Source organism: Saccopteryx leptura, chromosome 6, assembly GCF_036850995.1.
Source record: "Saccopteryx leptura isolate mSacLep1 chromosome 6, mSacLep1_pri_phased_curated, whole genome shotgun sequence".
Lineage (NCBI taxonomy): Eukaryota > Metazoa > Chordata > Mammalia > Chiroptera > Emballonuridae > Saccopteryx > Saccopteryx leptura.
The window spans coordinates 77289565-77308092 of record NC_089508.1 but is presented as its reverse complement, the minus strand read 5'-3'; the positions used below and the strand labels follow the sequence as shown (position 1 = coordinate 77308092).

Below are 18528 nucleotides of genomic sequence, written 5' to 3'. Positions count from 1 at the left end.
AATGGGGGGATAAATAGTGATGAAGGAAGACTGGACTTGGGGTGGTGAATACACAATATAGAGTACAGATAATGTGTTGTGGAATTGTGCACCTGAAACCTGTATAACTTTGTTAACCAATGTCACCCAATACGTTCAATTAAAAGAAGAATAAAAATAAAAGAAGCTAAGAATATGATTTCATTCATATGTGGGATATAAAACTGAAACTAGGCACTGGCCGGTTGGCTCAGCAGTAGAGTGTTGGCCCAGCATGTGGAAATCCCAGGTTCAATTACTGACCAGGGCACATAGGAGAAGCGCCCATCAGCTTCTCCACCCCTACCCCTCTCCTTCCTCTCTGTCTCTCTCTTCCCCTCCCGCAGCCAAGGCTCCATTGGAGCAAAGTTGGCCCGAGCACTGAGGATGGCTCCATGGCCTCCACCTAAGGCGCTAGAATGGCTCTAGTTGCAACGGAGTGATGCCCAAGATGAGCAGAGCATCGCCCCCTAGTGAGTATGCTGGGTAGATCCTGGTTGGGCGCATGTAGGAGTCTGTCTGCCTCTCTCCGCTTCTCACTTCAGAAAAATACAAAAACAAATTTTAAAAAAACAAACAAAATAACTTGAAACTAGCCTTGCCTGTAGTGGCGCAGTGGGTGGAGTGTTAACCTGGAATACTGAGGTTGCCGGTTCGAGGTCCTGACCTTGCCTAGTCAAGACACATATGAGAAGCAACAAATATAAGTTGATGCTTCCTGCACCTCCCTCCTCTTTCTCTTTCTCTCTCTCTCCCCTCTCTTTAAAAATCAATAAATAAGCCTGACCAGGCGGTGGCGCAGTGGATAGAGCGTCGGACTGGGATGCAGAGGACCCGGGTTCGAGGCCCCGAGGCCGCCAGCTTGAGTGCGGGCTCATCTGGTTTAAGGAAAAGCCCACCAGCTTGAACCCAAGGTGGCTGGCTCCAGCAAGGGGTTACTAGGTCTGCTGAAGGCCCGCGGTCAAGGCACATATGAGAAAGCAATCAATGAACAACTAAGGTGTTGCAACGCGCAACGAAAAACTAATGATTGATGCTTCTCATCTCTCTTCGTTCCTGTCTGTCTGTCCCTGTCTATCCCTCTCTCTGACTCACTCTCTGTCTCTGTAAAAAATAAATAAATAAATAAAAATTTAAAATGTAAAAAAAAAAAAAATCAATAAATAAAATCTTTAAAACTGAAACTCACAGACACAGACAACAGTATGGTGGTTACCAGAGAGAAGGGGCTGGAGGGTAGTAAAGGGTGAAAGTGGCCAAATATATGCTGACAGGAGATGATTTGACTCTGGGTGATGGGCACACAATGCAATATATAGATCTTGTATCACAGAAAATGTACACTTGAAACCTATATGATCCTATTAAACAATGTCCCCCTGAATATTTAATTTTAAAAAAAGGAGCAAAGCCTTAGAAATTTATGGGACACCATCAAGCATACCAACATATATATAATGAGAATCCTAGAAAGACAAGAGAAAAAAATTTAAAGAAATAATGGCCCTAAACTCCCCAAATTTGTTGAAAGACATGAATCTATACATCCAATAATCAAACTAAACTACAAGCAGGACAAATTCAGAGATCAACACTGAGACACATGATAATCGGAAACAGAGTTAATGTATGCTATTAAAACTAAGTTAGTATCAATTCAAACTAAATTTAGGACATTAACTATAATCCCTATAAATATCCAACAAAGTGACAGGGTGTAAGGTCAACACACAAAAATTAGTTGTGTCTTATTTTGATTTTTTAAAATTAATTTTAGAGAGAGACAGGAACATCGATCTGTTCCTGTATGTGTCCAGACCGGGGATCAAACCAGCACTTTCTGCACTTTGGGACAATGCTCTAATCAATTGAGCTATCTGGCCAGGGCAAAAATTAGTTGTGTTTTAATACATCAACAATGAATAATACAAATAAGAAATTAAGAAAACAATTTCGCCTGACCGATGGTAGCACAGTGGATAGAGCATTGACCTTGATGCTGAGGTCCCAGGTTCAAAACCCCGAGGACACTGGCTTGAGCATAGGCTCATCCCACTTGAGCCCAAAGGTTGCTGGCTTGAGCAAGGAATCACTGGCTCGGCTTTAGCCTCCTGGTCAAGGCACATACGAGAAGCAAACAATGGACAACTAAAAGTGACACAAGTAAGAGTTGATGCTTCTCATCTCTCTTCCTCTCTCCCTTCTTATCTGTCTCGTGTGTGTTCAAAAATAAAAAAGAAAAAGAGAAGAAAACAACTTCATTTACAATAGCATCCAAAAGAATAAAATACCTAGGAATAAATTTAACCAAAAAGGGAAAGACTTGCACACCGAAAACTACAAACATGGCAGAAATAAATTAAAGGAGACTTAAATACAGGAAGGCATCCATGCTCATGATACAGAAGACTGCAGAAATGAAGCTGCCAATCCCCAAATTCATATGTAACTGCAAGGGATCCCAAGTAATCAAAATAATATTGAAAAAGAAAATGCTGGAAGGCTCAAATATTACAATTGCAAAACTTACTACAGAGCTATAGTAATTTAAAAGTATGGTACTAGCATATGAATATTAGTTGAGTGATCTTAGTTGAATTTGCTTATGCTCAGTGTGATTTCTATCTTAGTGGTCCCGAAATAATTCTCCTATTTTCACTGGTCCCCAAGTGTAAAAAGGTTGAAAACAACTGATACAGAATAATGGCATAAGACCGAGAGCCCAGAAATAAACCCAAACATCTATAATTAACTGATTTGCGAGGTGAATGCCAACACTGTTCAATGGGAGAAAAACAATCTCTTGAGAAAGAGTGCTAGGACTGACCAGGTGGTGGCGCAGTGGATAAAGTATTGGTCTGGGATGCTGAGGAACAGGTTTGAAACTCTGAGGTTGCTGGCTTGAGTGCAGGCTCATCTGGCTTGAGCACAGGCTCACCAGCAGAGGTCGCCAGCTTGAGTGTGGGATCATAGATATGACCCCATGGTCACTGGCTTGAGCCCAAGGTCGTTGGCTTGAGCAAGGGGTCACTCGCTCGGCTGGAGTTCCCAGATCAAGGCACATACATATGAGAAAGCAATCAATAAACAACAAAGGTGGTACAATGAAGAATTGATGCTTCTTCTCTCTCCCGCAAAAAAAAAAAAAAAAAAGATACTGGGACAACACTTTAGATTCAGTTGAAAAGAAGAAAGTTGGATCTCCTAGCTTACTATAAAAAATTAACTGAAAATGGATCCACAGCCTAAATCTAAGAGCTATAAATTTATTAGTAAAAAACATAGGAGTAAATCTCCATGACCTCAGATTTGGCAATGAATTCTTACTGTAGACATGAAAAGCACAAGCAACAACAACAACAAAAATAAATAGAGAAAATGGACTTTTATGCATCAAATGACTATGAAAAATATAAAAACACAACCTATAAAATAGAATAAATTATTTTCAAATTAAAAATCTGATAAGGGTTTAACATCCAGAATATAGAAAGGACTGTAAAAACTCAACAACAAAACAATCCAATTACAAAATTGGCAAAGGACTTGAACAGATGTTTCTCTAAAGAACATATATAAATGTCCAACAAGCTATGAAAAGCTGTCTGTCTAATATCACTGGTCATTAAGGAAATGTATATCAAACTACAATGAGCTACTATTTTACACCCACTAGGATGGCTTTAATTAAAAAACAAATAAAACAGAATATAAGTGTTGGTGAGGATAGGGAGAAATAGCCTTCATACATTGCTAGTTAGGAATGTAAAATGGTACAGTTGTGGAAAACAGTTTAGTGGATCCTCAAAAAGTTAAACATAGAATTACTGTAATGACCTAGGAATTCCACACCTAGGTAAAATTACTCAAGAGAAATTAAAATCCATGTCTAAACAGAACTTTGTACATGAATGTTTCTAGTAGCTTAATTCATTAAATCAAAAGGGCAACACCATTTAAGTGCCCATTAATGGATGAATGAATAAACAAACTTTGGTATATACATACAATGGAATAGTATTTAGCCAAGAAAGAAAAAAAAAGTACTGATACATGCTACAACTTGGATGAACCTTGAAAACATTAAGTTAAGTGAAAGAAGCCAGAAACAAAAGGTCATATATTGTATGATTCCTCTTTTATAATATAGCCAGAATAGGCAAATCCATGGAGACAGAAAGCAGATTATTGGTTGCCAGGGGATCAGGAAAGAGGGGCAGGGGGAATGATTATTTAGTGGATACAAGGTGTTTCTTTGGGGTGATGTAAAAGTTTTGAAAACTAGAGGGAGGTGATGGTTGCACATATTGTGAATATACAAAATGCCACTGAATTATATACTTTATCATTTTAATTGGTGTTATGTGGTTTTCATACACACACAAAGACACACACAAAGATGTTTGACAATCACTGTCATAAAGAATGCTCAGTGGTCATTTTAAATGACGTTTGCTAGTGGTGATATATACCAACTACAAGCTCAAAAAAATTTAAATATATATTTCTTCTTACCTGAAATGAGAAGCTTGATTTAGGAGGCAGCTATAGTCATCAGGAAGCTCTATCAAACTATTTCTTTTTCTAGGATACCTAAAAATGTAATTTAAAAGGCAATTTAATTTATCAGGAAATGAGCCCAGATAAAAAAATTAACCAATAAAGAATGTCTTAAAAATAACAACAACAAAGAATCTATACTTACAATTCATACTAATTCCCACTGTTTGAATTAATCAAAATTGCTCAGCCTAGAATTCCAAATCCTTCATCAGCTAACGTCCTTTCCAAACTCAACTTCCACAATTTCCTAAGACTAAATTGTTCTACCTAGATTTCTATACAGTCTAGGAAGGTAACATAAAGTAGTGGTTAAGAACACAACCTCTATGACGTCAGAGTGATGGCGCGGTAGGAAGCGATACCGATAAATCTCCCCATAAACTCAACAAGATCTTCAACCAGAAACAGAAAAACCTATCCTTGGAGCCTTTAGATGTTTCGCGACACACCCGAAGGTATGCAAAGAACAACAACAACAAAAAAAAGCCACAAGTAAAAGCTCCAAGAAGGACACAACAAAACCAAATTTAAACTGTGACAACAAAAAGAAAGGGGGGGAGAGGAGGGAGATGAACAGTAGCAAAGGACGATGGAGTGCAAAAGTACTCACAAAATAGTGCACTACAATGAACAGGGTAGGAACCCTTTTCATTACTTAATGATAACCACCATTGAAAAAACCACCACAGAAGCACATGATTTAAAAAAGACAGCAACAGAGGAAAGATGTATGGAACACAACCAAATAAAAACAAAAGATAGAAAAATGAAAGAGAAGGATCAAACAAGACACAAAACTAACAGAAAGCAATCTATAAAATGGCAATAGGGAACTCACAAGTGTCAATAATTACACTAAATGTAAACGGATTAAACTCACCAATAAAAAGGCACAGAGTAGCAGAATGGATTAAAAAAGAAAATCCAACTGTATGCTGCCTACAAGAAACTCATCTAAGTAACAAGGATAAAAATAAATTCAAAGTGAAAGGCTGGAAAACAATACTCCAAGCAAATAACATCCAAAAAAAAGCAGGCATAGCAATACTCATATTTGATAATGCTGACTACAAGACAACAAAAGTACTCAGAGACAAAAATGGCCATTTCATAATGGCTAAGGGGACAATGAATCAAGAAGACATAACAATTCTTAATATATATGCACCAAACCAAGGAGCACCAAAATATATAAGACAGCTACTTATTGACCCTAAAACAAAAAATGACAAAAATACAATCATACTTGGAGACCTCAATACACCGCTGACGGCTCTAGATCGGTCATCCAAACAGAGAATCAACAAAGATATAGTGGCCTTAAACAAAACACTAGAGCACCTGGATATGATAGACATCTACAGGATATTTCATCCCAAAGTGACTGAGTATACATTTTTCTCCAATGTACATGGATCATTCTCAAGAATTGACCATATGTTGGGCCACAAAAACAACATCAGCAAATTCAGAAAAATTGAAGTTGTACCAAGCATATTTTCTGATCATAAAGCCTTGAAACTAGAATTCAATTGCAAAAAAGAGGAAAAAAATCCCACAAAAATGTGGAAACTAAACAACATAATTTTAAAAAATGAATGGGTCAAGGAAGAAATAAGTGCAGAGATCAAAAGATATATACAGACAAATGAAAATGACAATACGACATATCAGAATCTATGGGATGCAGCAAAAGCAGTGATAAGAGAGAAGTTCATATCACTTCAGGCATATATGAACAAACAAGAGAGAGCCCAAGTGAACCACTTAACTTCACACCTTAAGGAACTAGAAAAAGAAGAACAAAGACAACCCAAAACCAGCCGAAGAAAGGAGATAATAAAAATCAGAGCAGAAATAAATGAAATAGAGAACAGAAAAACTATAGAAAAAATTAATAGAACAAGGAGCTAGTTCTTTGAAAAGATCAACAGAATTGACAAACCCTTGGCAAGACTTACCAAGGAAAAAAGAGAAAGAACTCATATAAACAAAATCCAAAATGAAAGAGGAGAAATCACCACGGACATCATAGATATACAAAGAATTATTGTGGAATACTATGAAAAACTTTATGCCACTAAATTCAACAACCTAGAAGAAATGGATAAATTCCTAGAAAAATACAACCTTCCTAGACTGAGTCAAGAAGAAGCAGAAAGCCTAAACAGACCTATTAGCAGAGAAGAAATAGAAAAAACCATTAAAAACCTCCCCAAAAATAAAAGTCCAGGCCCAGACGGCTATACCAGTGAATTTTATCAAACCTTCAAAGAAGACTTGGTTCCTATTCTACTGAAAGTCTTCCAAAAAATTGAAGAAGCAGCAATACTTCCAAACACATTTTATGAGGCAAACATAACCCTCATACCAAAACCAGGCAAGGATGGCCCCCCCCCCCCAAAAAAAAAGAACATAACCTCTGAAACCAGACCCAGTTACAAACCCTCAATTTTCTGACACCTGATAAGGCACTAAATCTAAGCCTGTATTTTCTGTTCTGAAATTTAGGATGAAAATCTTATATTTTCTTAATCATAAGGCACACTCTCAATTTAACAGCATATTTTTGGGGAGGACATAAAAGACTCATGCTGATTTTAAAAATGTTATGTGAATATCAAGGAACTGCATGGAGCTACTGAAGACTCAATAAGAAATTGAAGTGAAACATAATATACTTAGTATTTGATACATGTTTGCAACTGTTATTCACTGCTATCATACTAGATACAACAAAAGCCTTGCTTGAATGCCTTGGGGAAGGTCATCTGAATACCATGGAATTCTCTTCTTAAACCTCGAACAATTTTAATTCTATAATTCCTTCGATGTGAAGCTAAAAATGGTCTCCTTTAAGACTAACCTGTGTCATTAAGAATCTTTAACTCTTTTAATTTTTATAGCATAACAGTATATTCCATATACATGGGTGGGCAAAAGTAGGTTAAATTACCAGCCACCATTACCTAAAAGATAAATCATAAATCATAAGAATGCAAAATAATAATAATGACAATACAAATAAATATTAATACACAAATAATACAAGAATAAACTGTTTCATGTACTCACAACTGTAAACCTATTCTTGCCCACCTCTGTATCATCATATTTTATCATATGTATTGAGTTTATGTACATAATTTGGTTATAAATTACTCATTACAAAAAGCTGAATGTGTTATATCTTTTAATTCTCCCAGAGTATTTAGTACCACCCTGGGGAAACAGCAGATGTCTAAAAGGCACACAATGAACTGGTATAAAGGAAAAACGATACGAGATTTAACAGTCCTAAAATCTGTCCTCATTCTTTAAACTTTTCTCCATACTCTAACATCCTTCTTTTCTTGGTGATGTGAATACTACTGCGTCTGAGCAGAGAAGCTGGATTTGGAATCTCTAAATCACTAAAACTGGGTCAAAGGGATAGCATAAGCACATTTACAGGGAAGGTGAAAGAGTTCACAAGAGTTGAGAAAAGAAGGTGGCAATGGATATTGTCTCACAATGTTTGCTTCAGCCATAGAAAAATGGTACTGGTGTTATACTGAAGACTAGAGGGTCAGCTCCTCTGCTTGTTTATTGATGTAATTCAACAAGCTAATGAATGAGTCTCTAATGCTGGTGACAGCTCTTACTCCTCACATAGGATATGACAAGACAGCAAAGATTGCTAAAACAGCATACAATACTGGATTAACTTTAAAGGCAACTGCTATAGAACTTGGCTATTTCACAGCAGAACAGTTGGCTGGGTGGGTGAAGTCTAAGGACATGCTGGGTCCAAAGTGATTAAATAAGATTTTCTTTTTTTTTTTTTTTTTTTCATTTTTCTGAAGCTGGAAACAGGGAGAGACAGTCAGACAGACTCCTGCATGCGCCCGACCGGGATCCACCCGGCACGCCCACCATGGGGCGATGCTCTGCCGACCAGGGGGCGATGCTCTGCCCATCCTGGGCGTCGCCATGTTGCGACCAGAGCCACTCTAGCGCCTGAGGCAGAGGCCACAGAGCCATCCCCAGCGCCCGGGCCATCTTTGCTCCAATGGAGCCTTGGCTGCGGGAGGGGAAGAGAGAGACAGAGAGGAAAGTGCGGCGGAGGGGTGGAGAAGCAAATGGGTGCTTCTCCTGTGTGCCCTGGCCGGGAATCGAACCCGGGTCCTCCGCACGCTAGGCCGACGCTCTACCGCTGAGCCAACTGGCCAGAGCTAAATAAGATTTTCTTAATAAATATTTCTTAAACAAAAATAAGTAAATGTGAAGGGAAACCACTATTCAACTTGACTGTCTATAGCAGCACAGTCTGAACAGTATATGAAACCTCAGCACGTGCAAGGTCCAAAATGAATTTTAAAAATATAAATAACAGCCTGACCAGGTGGTGGAACAGTGGATAGTGATAGATCATCGGACTGGGAGGCAGAGGACACAGGTTTGAGACCTCGAGGTCACCAGCTTGAGCACTGGCTCATCTGGTTTGAGCAAAGCTCACCAGCTTGAGCCCAAGGTCCCTGGCTGGAGCAGGGGGTCACTTGGTCTGCTGTAACCACACATTCAAGACACATATGAGAAAGCAATCAATGAACAACTAAGGTATCTCAACAAAGAATTGATGTTTCTCATCTCTCTCCCTTCCTGTCTGTCTGTCCCTCTCTCCCTCTCTCTCTGTCACACACACACCAAAAAAACCCGTAAATAACATAACTGTATACAATTTTTGAATAAAAATTAAACAATGTACTTAATACAAGCCAGGCCCTGGAAGGGGAATACATAGAAGATAAGCATGCAGTTCTAGCCCTAGCTGAGTTTACTGCTTAAAGATGTGGTTGCTGAATGTTGGAGAGGCTGTGGAGAAAAAGGAACCCTCATTCACTGTTGGTGGGACTGTAAAGTAGTACAACCATTATGGAGGAAAGTATGGTGGTTCCTCAAAAAACTGCAAATAGAACTACCTTATGATCCAGCAATCCCTCTACTGGGTATATACCCCAAAACCTCAGAAACATTGATACGTAAAGACACATGTAGCCCCATGTTCATTGCAGCACTGTTCACAGTGGCCAAGACATGGAAACAACCAAAAAGCCCTTCAATAGAAGACTGGATAAAGAAGATGTGGCACATATACACTATGGAATACTACTCAGCCATAAGAAATGATGACATCAGATCATTTACAGCAAAATGGTGGGATCTTGATAACATTATAAGGAGTGAAATAAGTAAATCAGAAAAAAACAAGAACTACATGATTCCATACATTGGTGGAACATAAAAATGAGACTAAGAGACATGGACAAGTGTGTGGTGGTTACCAGGGGTGGGGGGAGGGAGGACAGGGGGAGAGTTAGGGGGAGGGGGAGGGGCACAGAGAACTAGATAGAGAGTGGCGAAGGACAATCTGACTTTGGGCGAGGGGTATGCAACATAATTTAATGACAAGATAACCTAGACATGTTTTCTTTGAATATATGTACCCTGATTTATTAATGTCATCCCATTACCATTAATAAAAATTAAAAAAAAAAAAAAAAAAAAAAGATGTGGTTGCTGGCAGGTATACACGCACACGTTAGCACACACAAGATGACATTAATTAGGGTCGGCTTCCGGAAGGAAGTGATATTTGAATTGGCCCTTGAGTAAGACTGAGGGCCATAACTTAAGGGAGATAGGAGAGCTAAGGAAAAGTTTTGCTGGTTAGTCTTTTTTTTTTAAGCATTTTAATTTTAATTTATTTATTTAGTGACACAGACAGAGAGAGGGATAGACAGGAAAGGAGAGAGATGAGAAGCATCAATTCTTTGTTGTGACACCTTAGTTGTTCATTCATTGTTTTCTCATATATGCCTTGATGGGGTTGGGGGGGATGTTGCTACAGCCGACCGAGTGACCCCTTGCTCGAGCCAGAGACCTTGGGCTCAAGCTGGCGACCTCAGGGTCTCGAACCTGGGTCCTCCACATCCCAGTCTGACATTCTATCCACTGCACCACTGCCTGGTCAGGCTCGCTAGGTAGTCGTGAAGCATAAATATTGTAAGGGAGGAAGAAGGAAATATACTGCTCACAAAAATTAGGGGATATTTTAAAATAAATATAAAGTGATAAAATATTTTCTAATTTTTGTGAGCAGTGTAGTTCTATTTATATCTTCCTGTTTTCTCAAAGGAAAAAAGTAGAATATAGAAATACTGTCACTACTCTCTGATTTGAATATACCAGCAGTCAAAGATGCCATCTCTTCTTTTGTCTTTTAATAGGATTGCACTCACTTAAGGAAGAGGAACTGGTGACATCAAACTACTTGGGAAAAGCATATGTCTTTTAAAAGCATAGCCATTCCAAGAAAATAAACAAATGTAGGAAGAATCTGATTTCTTGCAAAGACCAAACAGAAATGTAGGAAACAATGCACTGAGTGATAATAAAGAAGACAATACTAGAAAGTATGCACAATTTGTAGATCTTGGGTTAAAGGATTGAAAAGTAAAACCAACCTGACTACCATGCTTTTTTGCTTCAAACAGTTTAATAAGGCAGGATCTGCACACCACCTATATGAGGAGCCAAGAGAAAAAGCAAATGAATCATCAAAACTTCCATACAATATATATCATCAAGTTACTCTTTCCAAATCTTTTGGTCCTGTCTTTCCAAGTTACTTCCCCCAGATTTCTTTTATCTTATATCTTGCCCCTTTCTCTCTTACAATGTTTGTATCTTCCTATTTATTTCCCTCCTTTTTATTTCTCTTTTAAAGGGTTTATCAATCAAGGTCCTACTAGAAAAGCAAAACCATTCTAAGTAGTTCAACCAGGATTTGGTAGTAAAGGTCAGAGAAGGGCTGAGAAGCAAACCAGGAGACAAAAAGGCAAGGCAACCCAGTGACTAGGTAATAACAGGAAGCTCCCACATCTCCCAGGCTGGAGGAAAAGAAAATACATATGGAATTACTGAAGCTCAGGGGCTAGGGTCACCAATAGATACTGGAACCACAGCCGCCTTGTCTGGTAGGAACTAGAGCAGGGGTCGGGAACCTATCGCCCGCGAGCCAGATGTGGCTCTTTTTTTTTTTTTTTTTTTTTTTTTCCTTCTTTTTCTTTTTCATTTTTCTGAAGCTGGAAACAGGGAGAGACAGTCAGACAGACTCCCGCATGCGCCCGACCGGGATCCACCCGGCACACCCACCAGGGGTGGTGCTCTGCCCCCCAGGGGGCGATGCTCTGCCCATCCTGGGCGTCGCCATGTTGCGACCAGAGCCACTCTAGCGCCTGAGGCAGAGGCCACAGAGCCATGCCCAGCGCCCGGGCCATCTTTGCTCCAATGGAGCCTTGGCTGCGGGAGGGGACGAGAGAGACAGAGAAGAAAGCGCGGCGGAGGGGTGGAGAAGCAAATGGGCGCTTCTCCTATGTGCCCTGGCCGGGAATCGAACCCGGGTCCTCCGCACGCTAGGCCGACGCTCTACCGCTGAGCCAACCGGCCAGGGCCAGATGTGGCTCTTTTGATGGCTGCATCTGGCTCGCAGGCAAATCTTTAATAAAAAAAATAACAACGTAACGTTAAAAATATAAAACATTCTCATGTATTACAATCCATTCATTTCCTACCGCTCATGCTTATGGTTGCGGGTGGCTGGAGCCAATCACAGCTGTCCTCCAGGACAACACCAAATTTTTATTGGATAATGCATAATGTACACGGGTCGTTGTATGGCTCTCACGGAATTACATTTTAAAATATGTGGCGTTCATGGCTCTCTCAGCCAAAAAGGTTCCCGACCTCTGAACTAGAGCCACAGCAGAGCTATAGACACAGGCAGAGATGTTGCACATGAAAGGGAGAGCAGGTCTAAGCACTTAGGCTTCTCTCATCCCCCTGGCTTCCAATATTCTGCCAGTGTCTCCCACTGGCTGGACATAGGCCGAAGCCAACTGACAAGTGAAGGCAGACTTGGGAAGGCCTGCAGGGGTCGTCAGTCTCCTGCACTACAGAGCACAGGATGAGGAAAGTCTTTGAGGTAAGCAGGGCCAGGAATGGTACAAGGGCAAGGACTTTCTGTTTCAAGGTTTAAACTTTTTATCACTTGACTATACTAGAATTAGTAAGTTCAAAACATATCAGTTCCAAGAATATAAAAGATTAGCACACCCCACTGTGATTATTATACTTTACATAAAGCATAATACTGATTTTTTTGACCCATTTTGATTAATTTTTAACACACTGGAGTCAGAATACCTCATGAGAAATGAGGAAACACAGAAAAGAACCTAACAGAAGAAAGAAGAGTGCAAGGAAAGGTGACAGAAGACAGGCAGACATCTACACAAATCCTGACATGAGCACAAAGGGGAAAAACAGTGACTAAAGAAAAAGGCAGACAATTGAAGAGATTAAAGGAAGTCATAGGGAAATAAAGTAAGAGTAACACAATGAGAATTGATTATAAAAATACAGCAAAGATAAGGGTAAGGAGACTGGAGGATAGGAGGGTAAAGAGTAATCAGGAAGGCCAGTAAGTTAGAAAAAAAGTTTTTCTGAAAGACACATTTATCCCTGGGAAGTTAACTGATAAACCTTTCATCTTTTGACTTTTTTTCTCTTCAGTCACCCTCCTGAGATGTGTACTACCATGTGAAATGTGCTTTTTTTTTGTTTGTTTGTTTTGTATTTTTCTGAAGCTGGAAACGGAGAGAGACAGTCAGACAGACTCCCGCATGCACCCGACTGGGATCCACCCGGCACGCCCACCAGGGGAGACGCTCTGCCCACCAGGGGGCGATGCTCTGCCTTCTGGGGCCTCGCTCTGTTGCGACCAGAGCCACTCTAGCGCCTGGGGCAGAGGCCAAGGAGCCATCCCCAGCGCCCGGGCCATCTTTGCTCCAATGGAGCCTCGGCTGCGGGAGGGGAAGAGAGAGACAGAGAGGAAGGAGAGGGGGAGGGGTGAAGAAGTAGATGGGTGCTTCTCCTGTGTGACCTGGCCGGGAATCGAACCCGGGACTTCTGCACACCAGGCCGATGCTCTACCACTGAGCCAACCAGCCAGGGCCTGAAATGTGCTGTTTTTGATATAGGCCCAAGTGAGGTTCTTTTGATACTTGTGACTTTATGGCTGATGACAACATGACTTTTACCAACATGCCCTCTACCCTCCAATTTAAAACTGGGATGATGAGACAGTAACTCCTGGGAAAATAAGTGAAATGTTAGCATTGTGTGGAAAAAGCAAAATTCCAGCTGCCCATGTCTACAGTCTTATCCCCAATTCCTTCAGTGGGTGAATTAGGAATCTCATATTTTTGCCATCCCCTTTATTCAATGTTAATGAATGTAAAAGCTAGCAGTAATTTTAATTTAAAATTTCCAAACTGTACAATAACTCAACAATGATATTTTTGTTTCATAGTACCTCTGGAGGAGGGGCTTTACAGTATGCCAATATTCTTGGAAAAGGAGGAACAAATTTGTTGGTAAAGATAAGTAGCTACAGAGAGCACTGTACTCTCCTTCGGCAGAATCTGCAAGAGAATAAAAATATATTTAATAAGCACATTATTCTTACCTGGTCAACCTGTTAATGGAGTTTCTTTGTTGTTTATATTCATTTCTAAACCCCTTTACATACAATAGATCATATTTTGTACTCGATAAAACTGTAGGTGGCAAATAAGCTATAATAATCCTTGTAAAACATAAATCTGATTTGAGTCATTCTCCTGATCAGATGTCTCCAATGTCAAACCACCACATGATATAAAATACAAAGTCCTTATTGTGGCATAAAGGCCCCATATGACCTGCCCCTGGATGCCTCCTGGATCTCATTTCCTACCACCCTCCCCCTGTTCATTCTGTTTCAGCCACACTCTTTCTAAAATATTTATTGATTTTAGTGAGAGAGGAAGGGAGAGAAAGAGAGACAGACAGACAGGAACATCAATCTGTTCTTGTATGTGCCCTGACCAGGAATCAAACTGGCAACCTCTGTGCTTCAGGGCAGTGCTCTGACCACCCGGGCTATCCAGCCAGGGCCACACTCTTTACTATTCTTTGACTACATCAAGCAAAGCCTTTGCATTTATTGCTCTTGATGCATAGAAATATTCTTCCTTCAACTCTCTGTCCAGTTCAACCTAGTTTTCCTTTTTCGATGTCTTGTTGCTCAGTCTCCTCACAGAAAACCCTTTCCTATCAAAAAAATTCTCTATTTCCATGATCTGCTATAATTTTCTTTGCAGCATTCATCACCATTTGAAATAGCTATTTATATGTCGTTATATTTAGCCCTCTCTCAATAAAAGAAGGGACTTTACCTGCCATATTACAGCACTGACCAGATAAATAAATATGTGATTTTTAAAGAATGCAAACAACACATCTGTAAGGGTAACTGCTTAGAAAGTAGCATCCTATTTTATATAGAATCAGGGTAAGCCTATGTCCAATAAACCCTGCTAAAGTGAGTTCAAGGTAAAGAAATTGAGAGCCAATAAAGCTGATCAGTTTAATATCAAAGGATAAAAGGAAGAATATATGAACAATTTTGGTGACTCTTCCAAAATCATACAAATATTCTGATTTTTTACCCATACAAAGTCACAGGACACAAGGAGAAAGAAAATGACTCTGTTAGCTCTATTTGGCCTTGGTTTGATACTACAGTCCTTTCCCAGGAGAATCTTAATTCTTTTATAATATAAACATATGTTCCACACTTAAATGACAGAGTGTGTGGTAAAATTTTCCTTCTAGCTAGCCAAACAGTTCTCTTCCCTAAGGGGCAACCAATGTTTCCAATTTCTTGTTATTCCATCCTATCAGTTATATTCTGCATGCAGGCATTTTCTGAGTTCAAGCACATTAACTATACATAGAAAGGAGCCATAGGTTTTGTAGATTATAAGGCTAATAATCTTGATTTTTGCCTGACCACTAACCTACACCAGGACAGGGACACAAATGTTCAGTGAAAGCTGATAAAAGAGGTGGGGAATGGAGAACTGGTTGAGGTATGTTTCCTATAGTCCCACTTTGCAGAGTTTTGATCATTTTTTTCTACTTACTAGTAAGCAGGTCTTCAGGTGGAGTTACTCCAAGTAAATAGTAGAAAAACAATGAAGCACAACGAAGATAAGGAGTGATGCCATTCTTCAACGAGACCCACAAATACCAACCAGGAATACCACATCCAATGTAGCTAAGAGGCAATAATTCCAGAACAGAACAGAATGAGACTAAAACCCTGATTTTAAAAACACCCCCTTTCAAAAAGCATTTAAATAAATTTTTATCCATTTAATTTTTAAACATTTAAAACAAAATATTTAACTAGCTATAGCTTCAACTTTAAATCTAATAATAATTCCCTAAAGAAAACCACAAATCTTGCATCTTTCACCATGTAGATTTTTAAGACAAAAGAGCTACTTTCTTCTTTTTCCTAAACCTTATAATAAAATAGGGAGCAGATATATTAGTAACTAACCAAAGTAGTTAAGTTAGATAAAAAAAGTTAATACTTTCCTGATTTCTGTATTACATTAACTGGTGATTTGTAGGGTAGTAAACTATCTATCTTACATGATACTATAACAGTAAGACACAAAGATTAAACCATAATGGTTACTTCAGTTAATAACAATGTATTAATACTGGTTTATCAAATGTACCACACTAATGCAAGATGTAAAGAATAGGAGAAATTTGTAGAGAAAGGGAACAAATGGGAACTTTGTACTTTCTGTTCAGTTTTTCTGTAAACCTAAAATAGCTCTAGAAAATAGTCTATTAACATAAAAATAAACACAAACACACAAATTCAGAAAGTAAAGTTAAAAAAAACTTATGAAAACAAAGGGGAACTTGGCAGCAGGTGAAGCTCAGCAGATCACTCTTATACTTTTGTTTTAACCTCTGCATTGCCAATATATTTCACATATTACTCATACCAATCTTAAAAATCTATAATTAATTAAGTGTATCAACTGTATGGGTTGCTTTAAAAGGACAACATATTTTCTACATTTATTTAAAGTCTAAATGCTGCCATTTGTTAGAATTCTATCATCCTATGTCTATATTCCCACAACAGTTTGCAAGAGTAAACATGTACCAAAACTTCCTTCAGTCTTAGAAACAAATAAATGACTATTACTCCAAAAGCCCTTAAGATATGTTTAAAAATTAGATGTGAAGGGTAAACTCCACTCTCAAAAGGGCCAACAGCTTTCAAGACTCACATACAACTGGAGGGTAAATACAACCTACAGGAAACATTCCTTAAAAAAGGAGCTCAGATGGCCTGGCTGTTAGTTTTACTGAGCTCACCTTCTTCATAAAGTTACTGTAACAAATTTGTGAGGCAGGGCAGAGCTAGCTAATACACAGACAAAAATGGCCATACAAAGAAATATGCCACAAATGTATCAAGAGAAATCCCCAGAAAAAGAGTGAAATTAAATGGAAGCAACCAAACTACCAGATGCAGTGTGTATTTATTTGTTTATTTTGTTGATTTCAGAGAGAGGAAGGGAGAGAGCAGAAGAGAGACAGGAACATCTGTTCCTGTATGTGCCCTGATCTGGTATTGAACTAGCAACCTCTGAGCTGCAGGATGATGCTCTAACTAACTGAGCTATCTCTAGCCAGGGCCAGACACAGAGTTTAAAATAGTGGTTATTAGATGGCTCAAGAATCTTAGAGTAAGAATGGATGATCTCAGCAAGAACATAAATAAAGATATAGTTAGCATTAAAAAGGACATTGAAACCATAAAAAAAAAAAGAACCAGTCAGAAATAGAATATTTGAAATGAAGACTGCACTAGCGGAATCAACAGTAGGTTGGATGAAGCGGAAGATCGAATCAGTGATTGAGAGGATAAGAAAAACGAAAGCACAGAAGCAGAGCAGCAAAAGAAAAGAGGCTCAAGAAGGCTGAGGAAACTCTAAGAGAGCTCTGTGGCAACATGAAGCAAAACAACATCCGCATCATAGAGGTTCCTAAAGGAGAAGAGAATAAACAAGGGATAGAGAACTTGTTTGAAGAAATCAAAGCTGAAAACTTCCCTAAATTGATGAAGGAAACAGTCACATAAGTTCAAGAAGCACAGAGAATCCCATTAAAGATGACCCAAAGAGGCCCACACCAAGACATATTATAATTAAAATGCCAAAGGTAAGAGACAAAGAAACAATTAGGCCAGAAGGGATTGGCAAGAAACATTCAAAGTGCTGCAAAACAAGAACCTACATCCAAGACTACTCTATCCAGCAAAGCTATCACATAAAATTGAAGGAAAAATAAAAAGCTTCCCAGACAAAAAAAGGCTTGAGGAGTTCATTACCACTAAACCCATACTACAAGAAATGTTAAAGGGTCTGAATAAAAAAGAGGAAAGAAAAATACAAGTTGAGAAAAAGAAAATTATAGGTTTAAAGAATAAAATGGCAATAAATAAGCATATATCAATAATAAATGTAAATGAACTAAATGCTCCAATCAAAAGACACAGGATAGTGGCATGGATAAGAAAACAAGACCCGTAAATATGCTGTCTACAAGAGACCTACTTCAGAACAAAAGATACACATAGACTGGAATTGGAAGGAATGGGAAAAAAATATTGCATGCAAATGGAATGAAAAGAAAGCTGGGACAGCAATACTTATATCTGACAAAATAGCCTTTAAAACAAAGTATCGTAAGGGACAAAGGTGACTACATAATGATAAAGGGAGCTATGCAACAGGAGGATATAACCATTGTAAATATTTATGCACCCAATATAGGAGCACCTAAAGATATAAAGCAGATTTTGATGGACATAAAGGGTAAGATAGACAGCAATACAGTAATAATAGGGGACTTTAACAACCTACAACCTCAATGGGTAGATCCTGAGATAGAAAATCAACAAAGAAACAGCGGCCTTAAATG

General features: G+C 38.9%; 1 protein-coding gene across 2 annotated transcripts in view; it reads right to left on the bottom strand.

The window, feature by feature from the left end:
• Positions 1–18528, bottom strand: part of UBR1 (ubiquitin protein ligase E3 component n-recognin 1) — a 180133-nt gene that overhangs the window by 12931 nt on the left and 148674 nt on the right. For both annotated transcript variants that reach the window (XM_066343754.1, XM_066343755.1), the window contains exons 41-44: positions 15654–15787; positions 14000–14108; positions 11088–11144; positions 4534–4611 (exon numbers count right to left, since the gene is read on the bottom strand). In XM_066343754.1, the coding sequence (XP_066199851.1) occupies positions 4534–4611; positions 11088–11144; positions 14000–14108; positions 15654–15787 (378 nt within the window). The remainder of the gene's footprint in view (positions 1–4533; positions 4612–11087; positions 11145–13999; positions 14109–15653; positions 15788–18528) is intronic.